The sequence below is a fragment of the Drosophila montana genome, unplaced genomic scaffold (genome assembly GCF_035044405.1).
Source record: "Drosophila montana isolate Dmon_TW-CO22-7 unplaced genomic scaffold, ASM3504440v1 contig_2781_1, whole genome shotgun sequence".
In the NCBI taxonomy this organism is placed as follows: domain Eukaryota; kingdom Metazoa; phylum Arthropoda; class Insecta; order Diptera; family Drosophilidae; genus Drosophila; species Drosophila montana.
In genome coordinates this window covers 1-17,986 of record NW_026997652.1, presented here as the reverse complement: position 1 = coordinate 17,986, position 17,986 = coordinate 1, and the positions used below count along the sequence as shown (strand labels likewise).

The following is a 17,986-nucleotide window of genomic DNA, read 5'->3' as shown; positions in this document are numbered from 1 at the left end:
GCATGACTGATTGATTGACTGACTGATTGACTGACTTACCGATTGACTGACTGACTGATTGATTGCCTGATTGGTGATTAAATCAAGAGAGCTTCTATCTGTAATGTAGTTACCTAATGTAAAGTAAACGCTAGCTAAATCAATATTTAGGGCAATTCCACTCGCAAGTGTGAAAAACGAGTGGAAGAGGGTCTTGAATTGTATTGCTTGGCCGTAAAATCGTTTTTAAAAATCCTTATGAAAATTCATTTGAGACGTGTTTCACATTTTTCGGAAAACTCTTCCCCAGGCAGCGGAAAATGTGAGCCAAAGCTTGCGTGTGGAAAAATTTAGTTTTAAAATCAATTTAACTATAAATTAAATGAATATGTATTATAACGATTTTGGGGAGGAAAACTTTTGATTCAATCGACTTTAGATTCAATTGAAGCCCATTTTAAAAGTATCTATGAAAAATAAAATTTGGGAAGTAGGCTTTAGGGTAGATTTAAGATTTGCAGTTGAAATGAAAGTTGGCCTGGGCAAGGCCGGGTAATGCACGGCACGGCTAAAGGAAAAGAATCAATGAGCTATTTATATAATTTTTGAATATTTCCAATTTCAACTGGAAAAGACTTTGTTATATTTATGTTTAAATATCTATCTCGAATCGAATCGCAGCTGTCGTAGCTGCCGACCAGGGCTGGCGAGCTATTTATTGTCTCATATTATTGGATATTTGCTAATGTTGTGCTTGAAGTGCCCGTAGGCTTGTTTCCATGCCTGGTTAACTGCATATGGATCGTTCTTGATGGGGGCTGGGATCTGTGGGCGTCCCAAGGCGTCCCCTCTCTCTCTCTCTCTCTCTCTCTCTCTCTCCACCTTCCCCCTCTCTCTCTCTCTCTCTCACGCTCCTCGCGGCTGCTGCTGCTGGTGCTGGTGGCCCACTCAATGCTCAACTGGAGCAAACTTATTTTTAACACATGCATTGAATTCCAAGCGGCTCCGCTTACACCGCACAAAGACACACGCACACACGCACACACGCACAATTGATCTAGCCAGCGACATATAGATACAATTATATATGATTATATAGATGTTTGGACGTTTTCTCCAAGTGCTTTTTCTGTTTTTTCTGTTTGTTGTTGTTTTTTTTTTCTTTTGGCCGCCTGCAACAGGCTGCTGATCGCTCAGTGCGGAGCGCAGCGGCAACCTCATGAATTGGGCAAACACGAATTTTTGTTCGGTATCCATTTCGATTTGGGTTGCCAGCGGCGTCTATTTTTAGGCGGTGCGCCCAGATACAGATACAAATACGAATACAGATACAGATTCGAATACAGCTGCGAGATACTTGCTCGCTCTCGCGCTCTCTCTCTCCCTCCCGCTCTAGGCGAGAGAGCGCGCACAAAGGCAATCAGCGAAGGACGGGCAGGTGGGCGGCGCACAGCTATATGTATTTGCCTCTCTGTGTGTGTGTGTGTGAGTGTGTGTGCGTGTGTGTCTATTGTAGAATCCGAATCTGAATCCGAATCGGTATCTGTATCCATAGGTTGGCCGCCACTTGAATATAGTCTGCCGTGGATCGTCGGACCGTTCAGTCTTTTTGTATCGTTCAGTACAATCCGATTCGTGTGATCGACAGCAACGCTCAATTTTTTTTGCTTTTTTTTCTAATTCCTTGAAGGTGAGTGGGCTGGCGTTTAAGTGCACCCAACCAATAAGCCAACCGAATCTAAACGCAAAACTTAACTGGAATCGCCAAATGCGAAACGCATCCAAGCAAAAAGAATAATAATAACAATATCAAGAAAATACTCTTATATTTTTTTGCTGTGAAAAAAATAACATAAGTTTAACGAACAACAAAGACGAGACCCAGTCGTAAAGTGCGTGTGAACTGCAACAATTTTTTTTTCTACTTTTTTTTTTTTTTATTATCCATTCTACGACAATAGATACAACTTTTTTTTGAAACATTTTTTTCAAGTGCCCAAGTGTAGACAGCAAAAGTAAAAGATACTTTATTTTTTTATATGTAGATTTTTTTTGCATCATCTTTTTGTTGAATTTTTCATAATTTGTTGAGCGCAACGATTATGTAAGGAATGTGGAGCATAACAGTGCCTTTGTGAGCATGTGTGACTGTGTGTGTGCCAGTGTGTGTGCGTGTGCAAAAGCTAAAAATGTAGCTGTCAGATACAAGATACATTCGCAGCAGCAACAGCCACGGCAACAATTTCTATGCGAACAGCAGAAACAGCAGCAGCAGCAGCAGCAGCCGCAGCAACAACAACAACTGCCACCCAAAATAGAAATGTGCCATTGTATATACACACACACACACACACACACACACACACGCACATATACTATACTAGAGATATATATATATTTATATATATATAAATATATTTTCTTGACTCTTGACACGTTTTCAGGCACAAGAAAAGCTGCCAAATAGTTGGAATTGACGCATTTTCAAGAAAATTTAACAATTTATTTAGCTGAACTTGGCCAAAAGCTGGCAAAAATCAGCTGAAGCTTAAGGCTAGAAGCGAGATTATTTCGTTAGCAATTGACTGCTTGCCCAAATTACAGATACTTTGAGATACTTTCGAGGCTTAATGAAATGTTAAGAGCATATTTCTAAAATTTCATTATATGCAAAATAACTTTAACTAAGTTCCTTTATTAATTTTCTAGTTGCCAAATACTCGCTTAAAACATATAAACAATATTCGTTTTGTTTGTTTAATTAGGCATATAATTAAATAAAAAAACAAACGCGTTTAGTTAATAATAAACTATTTCAGCTATTTGCTTGAAAGCTAGCTCCAAATTTAGAAATTTTAAAAGCAGGCTACAATAATTTGTATTTATATATTGGCATAGTCTACCTATGCTGTATATATATATATACATATATATATATATATATAAATATATATATGCACATCTGGCAACTATATATTCTAAAAAAAATAAATATATATATATGCATATATTTATATTCAGTTTTCCAGAGCTTTTGCCATTGTGCCTGCTAAAGCTAAAAGCTTTTACAATATTTGTGCACTTCGAAGTGTTTTAGTGCGACCTTGGTTTGAGCTAAATTTTAACTGACACACACAAAATAATTGTGTTTATATGGCTATATAGCTCTATATGGGTTATTCTACCAATATTATGCGTTCTTAACGGATTTTAGAATTGATTTTGCTTTTGTAAAAGCTTGCAGCGGCAGCTTTTTTGTTGTGCGTGCTGAGCTTGCGCGAGAGAGCGAAGCTCGCGCGTGCTTTCTCTCGCTCTCTCTTCGTCTTTTCTTCCGACGCCTGTAATTGGATATCGAGTTGGGCAAAAGGCAGTCGGTTGTCCTGCTTGCACGCGCAACTAAGAGCCAGCGAGCGAGCGAGCGAGAGAGAGAAAGAGAGAGAGAGAGCGCACGCGTGAGAGCGTCTGATTTGCAGGCGCGATCAGCAGGCGCTGCCCCCATATACGGTGCGGCAATGCTGGCGTATACGTAATCTGCTTATCTATATGCATTGCGCATACGCACTGAGCACAAGTATGTGTGTGTGTGTGTGTGTGTGTGGGAGAACAGATTTTAATTCTATGAAACTAAACAGCCAATTATTTGGAATTTATTATGGAACATATGCCACCGGCCAATTAAATGACAGCCTGACAGATATAGTTGAATTGCGCGTATGTATGTGTGTGCGTGGGTGGTTGGGTGTTAGTGTGTGTGTGTGTGTGTGTGTGTGTGTGTGTGTGTGTGCGTGTCTGATGAGGTCATGCGTTAGTCGGCAATTGCATTACGATTCATTCAAAACTCACTCACCGCCCGGTGCTCAACTCTTTTCTACTTGCAGTAACTCAAAAAAACACAAATCAAAATGGCTGATGATGAGGTGAGGTGAGTATCGAAGCAAATGCGCAGCATCGATTGAAAGCATATTCACCAATACTCACAATACACACAATTTACAGTTGAAATAGTGTTGAAAAGCGCTTAAAGCTTATAAGGCAAAAGGGACGCGCGTGAACTATGAACGAGGCAACTGGCAACTGACGGGCAATCGGAAATCGTTTGAGGTGAGTTCATTTTGTTTGCGACACTGGCTTTAGCCAAGTTACTAACCTAACTCAACATAAATCAAGCTAATCGAACCAAACAATAGTTAAATAAATAAGAAAAGCTCAATTAAATGCTTTGGGTAACACACATGGCTTCTTTTGCTTTCACAGGTGGCGAGCTAGTTCCGATAATAGTTCCGATAACGCTGCCAATACAGACAACTGCAATGGATTAACTGTCAAGTGATCAATGTTTTCGATTCACGTTTATCGATTGTCCATTGTCGTTATGTCCTTGCCCGTTGTGCTGTCTGTGTTGCGTCTCTCGCTCTTTCTTAATATATATGTATCATTAAAATTATCGATAACTAATCGGTGCTTTATCGTTTACTTGCAGAAAAAGGCAGCAGCGGCGCCAGCTGCCAATGGCAAAGCCGCCGCCCCCGCGCCAGCTGCCAATGGAAAAGCCGCCGCTGCTCCAGCTGCCAATGGAAAAGCGGCCGCTGCTCCCGCTGCCAATGGAAAAGCGGCAGCTGCAGCGCCCGCCGGCCCGCCAAAGGATCCCAACGATCCCAAAGTGAAGGCCGAGGAGGTACACTGGTGTACGTGTGTGGCCGCAACTCACGGCCCCAATCGCCTCACCAAGTCAAATGTCCAAGTTCACGCAGCCAAGCCCCGTATCCAACGTCATATACGTGTGCCATCTAAATGTTGTTGTGCTAGCGATAACGATAACGATAACGATAACAATACCGATAACAATAACCGTAAGCAATCACGTTTAACCTACTAATCGGCAATTTTGTGTTGCTGTGCTTACAGGCTAAGAAGGCTAAACAGGCTGAGATCGAGCGCAAGCGCGCCGAGGTGCGCAAGCGCATGGAGGAAGCCTCCAAGGCCAAGAAGGCCAAGAAGGGTTTCATGACCCCAGAAAGGAAGAAGAAACTCCGGGTAAGCACGACAGCATTGCGAAACAAAGATCTGTGCTCTCATGTTATCATACAAGTTCCTTTTCATAAGCTCTGGCACAACTTTACGTTGAAGTGGCAACGCCAGCCTTTAAGTGTGGCCAGCTGAGCAAAGTATGGCTAGTTGGCAGCACTGAAGCGAAAAAACTTGTTTGTCTTATTATTAACTTGAAATGCGTACATAAGAGAACGGATTCTGTCTAGTTAGTTGGTAGATCGAATGGTTATTTATGTGTCTATCGATTTACAGTTGTTGCTGCGCAAGAAAGCCGCTGAGGAATTGAAGAAAGAACAGGAACGCAAAGCGGCTGAACGTAGACGCATCATTGAAGAACGTTGCGGCAGCCCCAGGAATCTCAGTGATGCCAGTGAAGGTGAGTGCCAGCGGTTCAAACAACCAAAAAAAGCGAAGAAAATATATGAAGTAAACCTAAAAAAATGAAAAATAAATCAATAAAATTTCCATTGAGAAAATTATAAACGATGAATTAAAATCAATCAAAAAATATACATATATATATTTTTATACTTGAGCTGAAGAAAGCAGCAAACAAAATACGCTGGCCACGCCCACTGGCCTTGTGTACGCCTATTTTGTTTGCTGCTTTTTGGCCTAAAGTTAAAAAATGTAGAAACAAAAGTAAGAGAAAAAAAAAGAAAAATAAAATGAAATAAGGAACTTAAAGCATAAACATTAAAGTCTACAAAAGTGTCATCTATCATCACACACACGCACCCACACACACACACACACACACACACACAAACTATTTTCAAATGAGAACACAACAACAACAAGTTGCGCTTCACACACACCCACACACACCCACACTCCCACACGTCCACACAACCATTTGTTATGTATTTAAATATGTCACTTATTCTCTCTCTCTTTCTCTCTCCCACACTTGCCAACCTGTTTCCCGTCTCTCTTCTTCTACTGCAATATAAATACACATACACATACACACACATACACACACGTGCACACGCACACGCACACGCCCATGTCCATATCGAATGTTACCCAACAATATGTATATTGTATATGTATATATATATATATATATATATATAATATATATATGTATCTGTATCTGAAAATGTATCTGTATCTGTGTGTGTTTTGTCATGCTGCCAATTTTTGGTTGGGTCGACGCACAGACACACTGAAAACCCTGATCAAGCAACACTATGACAGGATTAATAAATTGGAGGACCAGAAATATGATCTTGAGTATGTTGTTAAACGCAAGGATGTTGAGGTACACGCACATATCTACTACATAACTATCTATCTATCTTTCTATCTATTACAAACCTGCCTATCTACTATCTACTATTTGCCAACAAAGCGTTCCACATATATATATCAAAATCAAATATCTAAAACAATTTAACGCTTAACAACAACAACAACAACAACAACAATGGCAGCAACAATTGCAAAAGCAGCAAAACCAACACCTTCTGTCAGCTATCTCTCTCTCTCTCTCTCTCTCTCTCTCTCTCTCTCTCTATCTATATATATATTTCTATAATTGCTGTCTAAAACACTTACTATTTGTATAATACACTTAATTTTCGTACAAAACCATTTTGTATACCGTAAAAACTCAAACCAACTCAAGCCAACTAAAAACTAAACTGATATCAAAAATATATATCTTAAAAAAAGCAAACAAGTCCTTGTACATACATATACCTATATATACTTATATATATCTACTCGTATAGTTAACTTGTAAGCCGAAAGCCGAACTCAATTAATGAATAATTATTTAGCTAGCCAATAAGCCCAACCAAGTCTTTTTTAACAGAGCTGTAATTGGTTAATTGTCCAGGCAATTATTTTACTCATTCGTTTTCAATTTTAATTACCTAGCTAATTACTTGAATGATTCCCAATCAAACTGCAATTACAATAAATATATTAAATTGTAACTGTTATTGTGCCATAATAACAGCAAGTGTTTCGTGTATTTAAATTGTATTACAAAGTAAATACAAAGTAATTGGCATTTAATTACAAAGTAATTGTATTTTAATTACGAAGCATTTACAGTATATCCACAAAGCAATTATAGTTCATTACAAAGTAATTGCAAGTTCATTACAAAGTAATTTTAATTGAATTACAAGTTATTAAAATTGAATAGCAATTGTAACTTTATTACAAAGTATTCAATTACAGAGTAATTGTGATATAATTACAAAGTAATTTAATATAATTACAGAGTAATTGTAACTTATTTACATTCTTCAAGCAATTGAAAGTTCTTCTGAGTTGAGGTAGCTCTGATTTCGAGCAACTCGCTTGTAATTGCCCAGATTTATAAATATTTGAAAAGTTTATTAATAATTCAGAAATCATTTACTCAATTAATTGTTTAGGTAATTCCAGGTATTTGATTATCAGCTCTGGCTCTCGCCATCTTGCTCTCTGTGTCCCCGTGTCCGTCTCTCTCCCTCTCTTTTCTTTGCTCTCTGGCCCTCTCCTTTTCTCTCTCTCTCTCTCTCTCTCTTGTGTACAGCTGTACTGTCTCACACACCTTGGAAAGTCGTTCAGTTTCACGCACTCAACACACACACAAGCACACTGCCACGCCCACGTATAAACAACACACAACCAGAACACAATCGGCCCCTGTCAAATATATGTTATATCAATATATGCACACTAGCACACACACACACAAACGTACACGTACACGTACACGCACACAAACTCTCTCGCACACACGCACAATTTGTCAGCAGTTCGAGACCCGAGAAGAAAACAAGAAGAATAATAAAAACATAAAGAGATAACTGCGCAGAAAACTCACTCGTTTTAACATTCGCAGATACACTACAGAAAATTTGTCACGATTATAACAGTAAGATACTGAAATTGGAGTCTGAGAAATACGATGTGGAGCACGAGGTAGCCAGAAAGGAATTTGAGGCAAGCGTTCCACAACTAACTTTCTCTCTCTCACTCTCTCTTTCTCTTTCTCTGTCGCTCTGTCACATTCTCTCACGTTCGCTGACAGATAATTGAACTAGAGAACTATACGAAATTTTTGTCGCTATTCTTCGTAGAAAAAAGATATGTTAATAACAATGCTCCACACACATGTTGGATACCTGATAAGTCCAGCACCTGAAAAGATATATGCAAATATTAATCAAGATGCCGGCACTCAAACGCCCCCTGTCGGCCTGTCTGTGTGTGTGTGTCAGTCCGGGGCTATTCGTAGTGTAGAGCAACATTTTTAGCAAGCCAAAAAAAAAATATACAAAATAAATTAAACACGTAGAAAACTTTGAGCTCTGTTCACTGTATTTTTTCTCATGGGGTTTTCTTCCGCATTTTGAATATTTTTTGGAAGAGAGCCGTGCAAGTTTTGAATACATTTACCAAGAGAGCACATTCAAAATTTGACACATCCCATTTTGAATTTTGGGCTAATTGAAAGAGTATATAAAACGAGTAATAACCCATTTTTTCTCGATGCCACTAACAGCTAACCAGAAGGCTAAGTGGAAAGCCCCTGACTAAGTCAGAGGGCGGACCTAACCTAACTTGCGGCTTCTCTACTAAACCAACAACAACAACAACACCACAAACACGCTGTTGTTACATCAGCCCGACCCTATCTATTTTAGCATATAAATATTTTTGCCAACATTTTGCTTTTTGTGGCTTTTTTGCAGAAGTTTATATTCTGAAAATAACGTTAAGAATTTCTAACTAGTTTAAGTCATTAAAGCCAAAGCTTCGTTGTCTGTTTGTCGTAGTACAGCTGTTGTTAATTTTTGTATTTTGCAAACAGCTTTTACTAATTCAATTACAACGAACAACGCACACAACGAACAATGAATAACGAGCAACGAGTTACGCGTTAAAAGCATTGAGCATAGGGTCTATCAACGAGTACCGCGTCAAGTACAAGTATGCAAACGAGTTCTCGAGTACTCAAGCCAACATACGAGTACTCGCGCCAACATGCTAGTACTCGAACCAACATTCGAGTACTCGTAATAGTACAAGCTTACAATGAGTACTCGCTGGCATTAGCCATATGTTCGTCCCGTTTTGTTTAGTTCCGTAAGCAGGGCCTCTCACACATATCCAAGTACAATCACGCAGTCACAACAAACAAAGCACAACAACCAAGCACAACAGACACCCAACTCATGCAACCCAACACGTAAAAGCGCACTACACTGAAAAAAAAAAGAAAAGAAAAGAAAAATAAAAACAACAATATAAGAATTATGAAACCAAGTAAACAAAGTATAATCAAGAAACAAGAAACGTATAAAAAGTATAATGAAAAGCAAGCAAAGCACAATTATTATGTATTTATGTATATGCAACTTGTAGGTGTTACAACATATATATATGTTATATTGTAAAGCTAAGGATAAAGTTAAATATCTGACTTTATATATTAATATATAATATTCGTTCTCTTTTCTGACACGCGCCGAACAACGCGCGATACCTGTGCGTCTCTGTCACTCTCTCTCTCTCTCTCTTTCCCTCCTCTCTCTCTCTCTCTCTCTCTCTCTCTCTTTCTGTGTCTTTCGTCTGTCATTATCTTTCTCTTTACCGTTCTCTTTATCTTTTATCTCTTTATCCTACTTTCACACAAAACACGCACAAAAACCTTACAACACACTATCAATTTATCTCTCTCTTTCTCTGTCTCTGACTTTTTATATATATATATATCTGTCTATCTTTTTCTTATATCCGCATCTATCTGCGTCTCTTTTTGCACACATACCTGCACACGACAACGACACACACACACACACACGCGCACACACACACACACAACACGCACACCACGATCTCGGCCGTATTACGCTTTAACGCGCGTTACGTTATGTCACGTAAACGCTGACGTTTACTTTAACCGTTACAACAACCGTTACTGATACCGTTACCGTTACCGTTACCGTTACCGCTACCGCTACCGTTACCGATACCACAGCCGAACTGCAAACAATATGCAAACAATATTGGCAACGACTTTACGAATTGGAGGGCGATAAATTTGATTTAGAGCACGTGCAGAAAATCAAAGCACAAGAGGTAAATTCCCCATTAATTTTGCCAAGAACCCAAAACGAAAATAATTTACAAAATAAATACCAAAAAAATACCTAAAACACACACAAAATACCAAAAACCACAAAGAAACCAAAAAGAGCAACCAAAATGCGAATGTTTATTATTTATTTATTACAAATCTATTGATAAAAGCAAACAACTACAACAAAAATATTGCCAACAACAACAGCAACAACTACAATAATATTAATAATAATAATTAATTATTATTATTTATAATCTTTATTTTTTTTTAATTATGCCCTTGATATTTAATTCTTTGATTTTTTTTCTAAATATTTTCTTAATCATATTCTTATTTTTTTTTCTTTAGTTATTTTGCGATTATTCTTCTTCAGTTTTTTTCTTAAACCTAATTTTTGATATTGTTTTTAACTGCGCTAAACTACAAAAAAAAAGTACAAAGCCGAAAATTAAAAAAAAAAAAAAACCAAAAAAAAAAACAAATTATATATATATATACCAGATATCTATTTAATAATTGCATATATACATACATATATATAAATATATAAGGCGCACGATACTAAGCAACATCGGCGCGTGCTTTGAACTCTGCGTTTGGGAGACCCCCTCCAAAAAAAAATAAAAAAAGGAAACGTTGTTCAGTTGGGCCTGCAGAAGTATCGATACCCGATACCTAAACGTCAATTTCAACTAAACCAACCAAATGAGTATAAATTAAAATCTTTTACTCTCCCATTGTCACTCTCTCTCTCTCTCTCTCTTGCTCCCAGAGTCTGTTTGGTCTGTCTCTAAGCAATCGATTTATCGATAACTGATTCCGATTGACAACGTTTCCGTTACCAACCATAACCAACAACAATAACAACAACAACAATAGCCAAGACATTTCTCAGACCCGTACGTTGCGCCCCCATTCCAAAAAGTAAAATCACTTTTCAAATCAGCTCCTAAAAATTTTGAATACTTACCGAACACATAACATCTAAAAAAAAAAAAAAAAAAAATAAACGATATAATTCGATTATGATATAATTATATTTATCTGTAGAACTATAAAACAATATGAATACATAAATCACGTATACATAAATGTAAATTTAAAATAAGTAATTTAAGATGCGTCGCAAAAAAACGAACGACAAACCAAAAATTGCACCCAAAAAAAATGTGTTTTTACAGGCGAATTGCAAGAGATTTGCGAAGAGTATTACGAGCGTATGTATATTTGTGAAGGCCAGAAATGGGATCTGGAATACGAAGTCAGGAAAAAAGACTGGGAGGTACTGCAACAATTTTCAATCAATTTTAAAAACAATTTTCAAAAATATCAAAATACTCTAAATACAATTGAAAAAAAGCAACAACAAAAAAAAAATACCAAATACCAGACATAAAATTTGTTTAGTATCATGTTTTTTACGTTTCCGTTTTTTTTTCTTTCTTGCATCAAATATCAAAACTTTTTGATACGAGTGTGTTTTTTTTTTTTTTTTTTGATTGAAAACAAAAAGTATTGGACTCTCACTTGTAACTGTTTTTTGTGACTTGCTCTTAAAAAAAAAAAAAAACAAAATACGTATCCATACATATGATAAAACATATATAGATGGTTCTGTTGTACTTACCACGCTGTTCGAGTTTTACAAAGTTTTTCAAGTTTTTCAAAGTTCTTAATATGCCGTTGTTAATCTCATGTTACTTGTACTTAAAACGGAAACACAATCCAATCAAACAACAACAATGAAATATATATCTGTGAGTTCAAAAATTGCCACAAAACCAAATCGAAACAAAATTCAAATAGAAAACTTAAGCAATTGCCTTGACTATTGAAAGAATAGAATACAGCCGCCAGCTAAACAAACAGTCAATCAAACTCTCAATCAATCAAACGCTGCTTAAACAACATTTGCAAATCGAAACTTTGTTCCAAAATTGCCAATTTCACATCGCTGTCAAGCACTTCAAGCAGTTCAAATAGTTCAAATAGTTTTCATTTGTCAAAAAGTGAGGTTAGTTCTACGCAAAAACTCTCTCTTTGGGCAGGCGGCACCACAATTTGCAGCTGTTTTTGTTGCACTTTCATTTATTTGTTTATTTATGGGCAATTGCAGCACTCAACACTGCACTATACAACACTGCCAAAATTGTCAACAGAAACTATAGTCGTTGATTAGCACTGCAAACATTTGTTGCACAACACTTAAATTCTGACATTGTTTTGTGTTTTCTACCTACATACTACAAAATATCTATTTTCTTACATACTTTCTTTCTCATTGTGATAATTTGTTTGTTTCGCTGTCGCGTCATCTGCATCGTTTTTTGTTGCCACTGTCTGTGCGTCCGTTGGTCACACTCACAAACACGCACACGCACACACACTCAAACACAGCACGTTAGCACGCGCACAAATGTAGGCAATAGTTATTTTTACTTCGAATTTCTGCATGTGCACTTGTCAACAGCAGCAGCAACAGCAGCAGCAGCAAAAGAAATCCACACAACAACAACAACAACAAGCCACAGACAAAAATAACAACAACAGCCAGAACCATAACAACAACAACAAGCACAACAAGCACAACAACACACAGTACCCACTACCCACTGCTCACCTCTCTCTTCAACTCGTTCCACAGTATCCAAAAAAAGTACTTAACCTCAACCTGAACCTCGCTCGCACTTCATTGTAAATAATAGAATGGGGTTGTAAAACTGACTTCATTGTATCGTTAACTAGCTCGCTCTCTTTCTACCCGACGCTCTCGCCTTAACCTCAAAAACAAACACCAAAGCAATAATTCAAAACAAATCCAAAAAAAAAGCAGAAGACAAAAAAAAAACATTATATATGAAAGCGTAAAATCCAAGCAATTGAAGAGCATAAAAGCCAAGCGTCGATTTCCTGGAGTTTAAAAACAAAAAAGAAAAGAAGAAAATAAAAAAAAAAATAAATAAAATAAAGCAGAGAAAATGAAAATAATTGTAGCTGTTAAAAGTTGACGCAGAGCACGAGCTCTGGCTAATATTTCTACAGTCCAAAAGTCGGTTCGCTTCAACCAGCTAACGCTAGACATTTGCCACCGCTGCCCACTAAACGTTACCGTTACTGTTACCGTTACCGTTACCGTTATACCGTTACTATTTTTCTTACCGTTATATCACAAGCAAACACGAAGCCTTTGTCAAAAGCCGAACAAACAAATGAATATGTTAAAGAAGAAAACCAAAATGAAAAGAAACACAAAACAAAGCAGAAAACGAAAATATATATATATTTATATATACATATATATCTTAATGTTATGTACTAGTTGTAGTGACGAACAATCAAGCCAAACAAACAAATACAAATCAATCAATCAAATCTATCAATCTATCAATCTATCAATCTATCAATCAATCAATCAGTCAATCAATCAATGTATGTTATGTATGTATGTGCCATGCTGTGCAGTACCTCAGGCCCCAGTTCCGTACGCTCAAGTGTTATGTAGGTCAAAACTCTAGACTCTATCAAATATCGTATATAACTGTAAAATGCCTAAATCAAAGAAATACTATATATATAAAAAAAAAAATACCAAAAGAATATAGAGAAAATCGACATTTGGATGTTATGCTGTTCAATCGACCACAAAAAAAAAGAAGAAAATTCTAATAAATTATAAAAAACACCAATTGAAAAAAATATTAATAATAATAATAATGAAACCGACCTTAGCTGCCCCATAAAACCGTTAGACCAAAACCTAACTGCGTATTTGGCTTGTATTGCTAGCTTGCTCGCACGCACGCACGCACGCACGCACGCACCAGCCGCCAGTTCAAACCCGCTCGAAAATAACAATAACAAAGAACAAACTATGCCTGCACGTGTGTATACTTTTAGCTGTAACTGTGACTCTTTGCAAGTTGCGCCGCATGCAAACCGCCTGCTTGCAACTGCCACTGTTGCACGTCTTTTATAGCCCAACCAATCCCCCACTTGCCCGCATTTTGATTTTGATATTGCAATTTCAAGTAGTTTGCCACATCTAGAGTACATGTCTATTGAAACGAATCTGTAAAATCATTCGATATATATCTAACAAATGCTAACTGTTGTTATTTCTCTTTGATCTCTCGTCGCCAAACATATAGATCAACGATCTCAATGCTCAAGTTAACGATCTTCGCGGCAAATTGTAAGTATATAAGATATAGTCAACTGATCTGTGTTCTTTGACAAAAGCACGTTTGGAATAGTTGGGATCTTTTGGAAGACTTTTGTTATTTTTCGCCTCTTGTTAGGCTTAAAGTTATTCTCCATACGATCGCAGCTACGGTACAGCTATATGATATAGTGAATCGATCAGATTGGTTATGTAAACTTACCTTTCTACTGCCAAAAGAAAACGCTGTCTTACGTTTCAACAGCATAGCTTAGCTGAGAGACTAGTTCAGATGGTTCAATTTGGCATTAGAAGATTATGAAATCCTTATTCCTAATCCCTTTTGATTACGGTTTATTTCTTTTATCCAAATCCAGCGTGAAGCCAGCCTTGAAGAAGGTCTCCAAATACGAAAACAAATTTGCCAAGCTGCAGAAGAAGGCCGCTGAGTTCAACTTCCGCAACCAGCTGAAGGTGGTCAAGAAGAAGGAGTTCACACTGGAGGAGGAAGAGAAGGAGGTAAGATCCATTGCATTAGTTGGGTGACCCCCTCCAAAGGGCTACCCACCAGGCAATATTATGCATAGTTATGTATATTAACTTGATAACTGATATGCTATAAACTCTATATGCTTTACACACACACATACACACACACACACATGTTTATATATATATATAATTACTTATATATATATATATATATGTGTGTGCTTGTGTTTATATACTTCGATCGACAAAATTGCTGTGAACGCTCCATAGATAAAGATAAAAGATGCCTCTTCTCTAAAAACAGCCAAAAAGTGTAAGAATGTGTGAACTGATGTGTGTTTATGTTCGAGCACCAAGTGTCCTCCATTGTCACTTTATGTACTGCTCGATCTCTATCTCTATCTCGCTCGCTCTCTCTCTCTCTCTCACACACACTGTCTTTCAAACTGTCTCTGCATAACGCTCTATTTAATTGTTTATCTGTCTCGTTATATGGTACACACACACACACACTCTCTCAGACACACACACACTCTCACACACACAGACAGACAGCCACACACACGTATTTGTTAGTCTAGTATTCACAATCTGTATGTATTTGTGTGTATGTATGTAGTTTGTAGCCTCGTAGTGCCCACAGCACAGCACCTAGTGAATGTTCTGGTTAAATGTTAAGCATTATACAATTAACCCGATTTTGCTAATCGACTATATCTATTCTCGTTTCTGTGCAACACATTGGATATCTGCAGAAGAAACCCGACTGGTCCAAGGGCAAGCCCGGCGATGCCAAGGTAAAGGAGGAGGTTGAGGCCGAAGCTTAAGTGTCCACGTCCACGTAGTGTCCACTGTACCACCCGTGACTCCCGCCCTAAACAATAATAATTCAATATAAACAATTATTTCACCAAAAATACTCAATATCTGATGCCAAATATCCAAAGTCAAACAATATTCGTGTATATATCTCACAATATATATCTCTATATATATAGCCTATGCATATATATATATATATGCCATATATGTGTGCATACGAAATAAAGTACCGCTAAAGCTTGATCAGAAACTTAAAAAATAAATAAAGAAAAAAGAAAAAAAAAAAACATTTCAAAACACCAGCTATCGAAAATAATTCCCATCATGATGGATTCAAACAACAGCCCAACATCTGAACGCTCTGATGAATTATTTCTTCTTTTTTTTTTTTAATTATATTTCATTATTACAAATTCTATTTTTTAATGTAAATTAAACTAAATTACAAAAAAAAAAAACAGAAAGACATGTTGCATACCTATTTTTCGAATAGCTTGAACCCAGTCAAAGGGTATATTTGTGCATATGTTTATATCAGGAAGGAAGAAAGCATCTCTGAGTCCAGGAACCGGATGACGAGCTGAGTCAACCTGGCCATGTCCGACAGTTTGTCAATCTCCGCAGCTGCAGAGACTTAATATTCGATATATAGTTATATTTTCCGAGTTTTTCCGATACCTCGCATTTTCACATGGTTTTCTTGAGCATAACTCGAAGAACATAGCAGCTTAGTGAACCAAACTTCTTGTATAGCATAAACAGACTTTACATTTTCCACATTTTCGATATGTGCATCCATTTCCCGCTGAATTGTAGAAAATACCAAGTTGAAAAGCTAGAGCCTTGCGCTTTAAAACACGCACACATTTTGTGGCCACATTGAAGGCCTGAAAATTGTAAGAAGTTTGGACCATTAAAACCCAAGTTGACCAAGAATATTTTGTCCATGAAGCAGCACAGTCGCTGCCTGAAGTAGATATCTAGCATGTTTGCACTGTCAGCTGGGTTCAGGGTATCTGCCAGTCGGACACGCCCGACTAGCGCACACTTACGTGCTTTCTCTTCTCTTGGGCACACATTCTTCAGGGCATGCGCACACTCACACACGAGTTACCCGAGTTTCCTGCAGTTGCCCGAGTTAGTCTTAGATATCGTATTGCACGGCACCACATCAATGTGAACATCTGAGCACCAGCCACATCTGCAGCTGTTCCTGGCCCGCTGATTCATTTGAACATTTGTGTGAACTGGTTCTGGTTGTGTGCTTGCAGGAACAGGCGCCCGAGACGCCGGCCCCGGCCTAAGAACAACCCATCGAGCAACCCTCGTATCTTTAGCTGCCCCAACTCGTCCCGGGCGCAGCATCTATACACACATCGTTAATGCGAAGCTGTGCGATTATTATTACAATTTGTACGTTAATTTTCATTAAGCTTTAAACAAGAAAATATATCTGAGTAAACCGAAAGAACAAAAGACGACCATATTATTTATAACGGCTTAAGAAAAATGTATGCGAGGCAGTCAAGATCTTGCGCATCCAAGAGTCTGCTTACATCTACAATAGGTATCTTAATTTAAAACGTAATCTCGCCATGGTCAACGGCGGAGTTATGTCGCTTTAAAACAACATTAGGTCCTTTAAAGATCGACGGAGTTATGTCACCAAAAAACGACATGGTCAACGGCGGAGTTATGTCGTTTCCAAACGTCATGTCTCCACGCGAAAATGCGGTTATAGATCAATTGTTTCATTTCCAGCTTCGACTCTTTGCCCAACAATTAGTATGGAAATGAACTTCGGTGCATATAGCCCCATCTTTCTGCAATTTACAGGGCTTTAATACGGAGGTTACAACTACATCAAATCATCATATCCTATTTTCAAAGAGCATTCGAACAAAATTTATGTATAATACTTATGAGTTGGCAAAAATCAAAATGTAAATTTCACCAAATATGAAAAAAAAATCAAGGGGTTACATCACGATTTTAATCAAACATGGGATTGGTTTGCAAATCAAAACTATTTAATTTGTTTAAATGGTTGAATAGGGATCCCGACGAATTCAAAAAAGTTTCGATTTTCGAACCGACCCCGAATTTGAGAAAAAACGTGATGTAACCCCTTGCCATTTTGTTGATTTTGCCATCATTTTTTTGATGCCAATCGATAGTACTGATCCTTATGCAACCAAAATGGTATAAAATTCTCAAATCGGCCAAATAATTGGCCGATTTGAGAATTTTATACCATTTTGGTTGCATAAGGATCAGGTACTATCGATTGGCATCAAAAAAATGATGGCAAAATCAACAAAATGGCAAGGGGTTGTGCATCACGTTTTTTCTCAAATTCGGGGTCGGTTCGAAAATCGAAACTTTTTTGA

General features: G+C 37.5%; 1 protein-coding gene across 17 annotated transcripts; it reads left to right on the top strand.

The window, feature by feature from the left end:
• The first annotated feature begins 1,534 nt into the window (after positions 1–1,534).
• wupA (wings up A) lies at positions 1,535–16,996 on the top strand. Of its 17 annotated transcripts, none has more exons than XM_064684494.1 (10): positions 1,535–1,669; positions 3,858–3,896; positions 4,460–4,654; positions 4,885–5,013; positions 5,281–5,404; positions 7,877–7,977; positions 14,272–14,315; positions 14,660–14,801; positions 15,530–15,571; positions 16,868–16,996. In XM_064684494.1, the coding sequence occupies exons 2-10, from the start codon at positions 3,882–3,884 to the stop codon at positions 16,898–16,900; spliced, it is 825 nt and encodes a 274-aa protein (XP_064540564.1). In that variant the 5' UTR covers positions 1,535–1,669; positions 3,858–3,881; the 3' UTR covers positions 16,901–16,996. The 17 variants fall into 17 exon arrangements, with proteins under 17 accessions (XP_064540564.1, XP_064540563.1, XP_064540562.1 ...); XM_064684493.1 differs by lacking the exon at positions 7,877–7,977 and adding an exon at positions 10,019–10,119 and having other exon boundaries at positions 16,868–16,993; XM_064684492.1 differs by lacking the exon at positions 7,877–7,977 and adding an exon at positions 11,305–11,405 and having other exon boundaries at positions 16,868–16,990.
• The last annotated feature ends 990 nt before the right edge of the window (positions 16,997–17,986 follow it).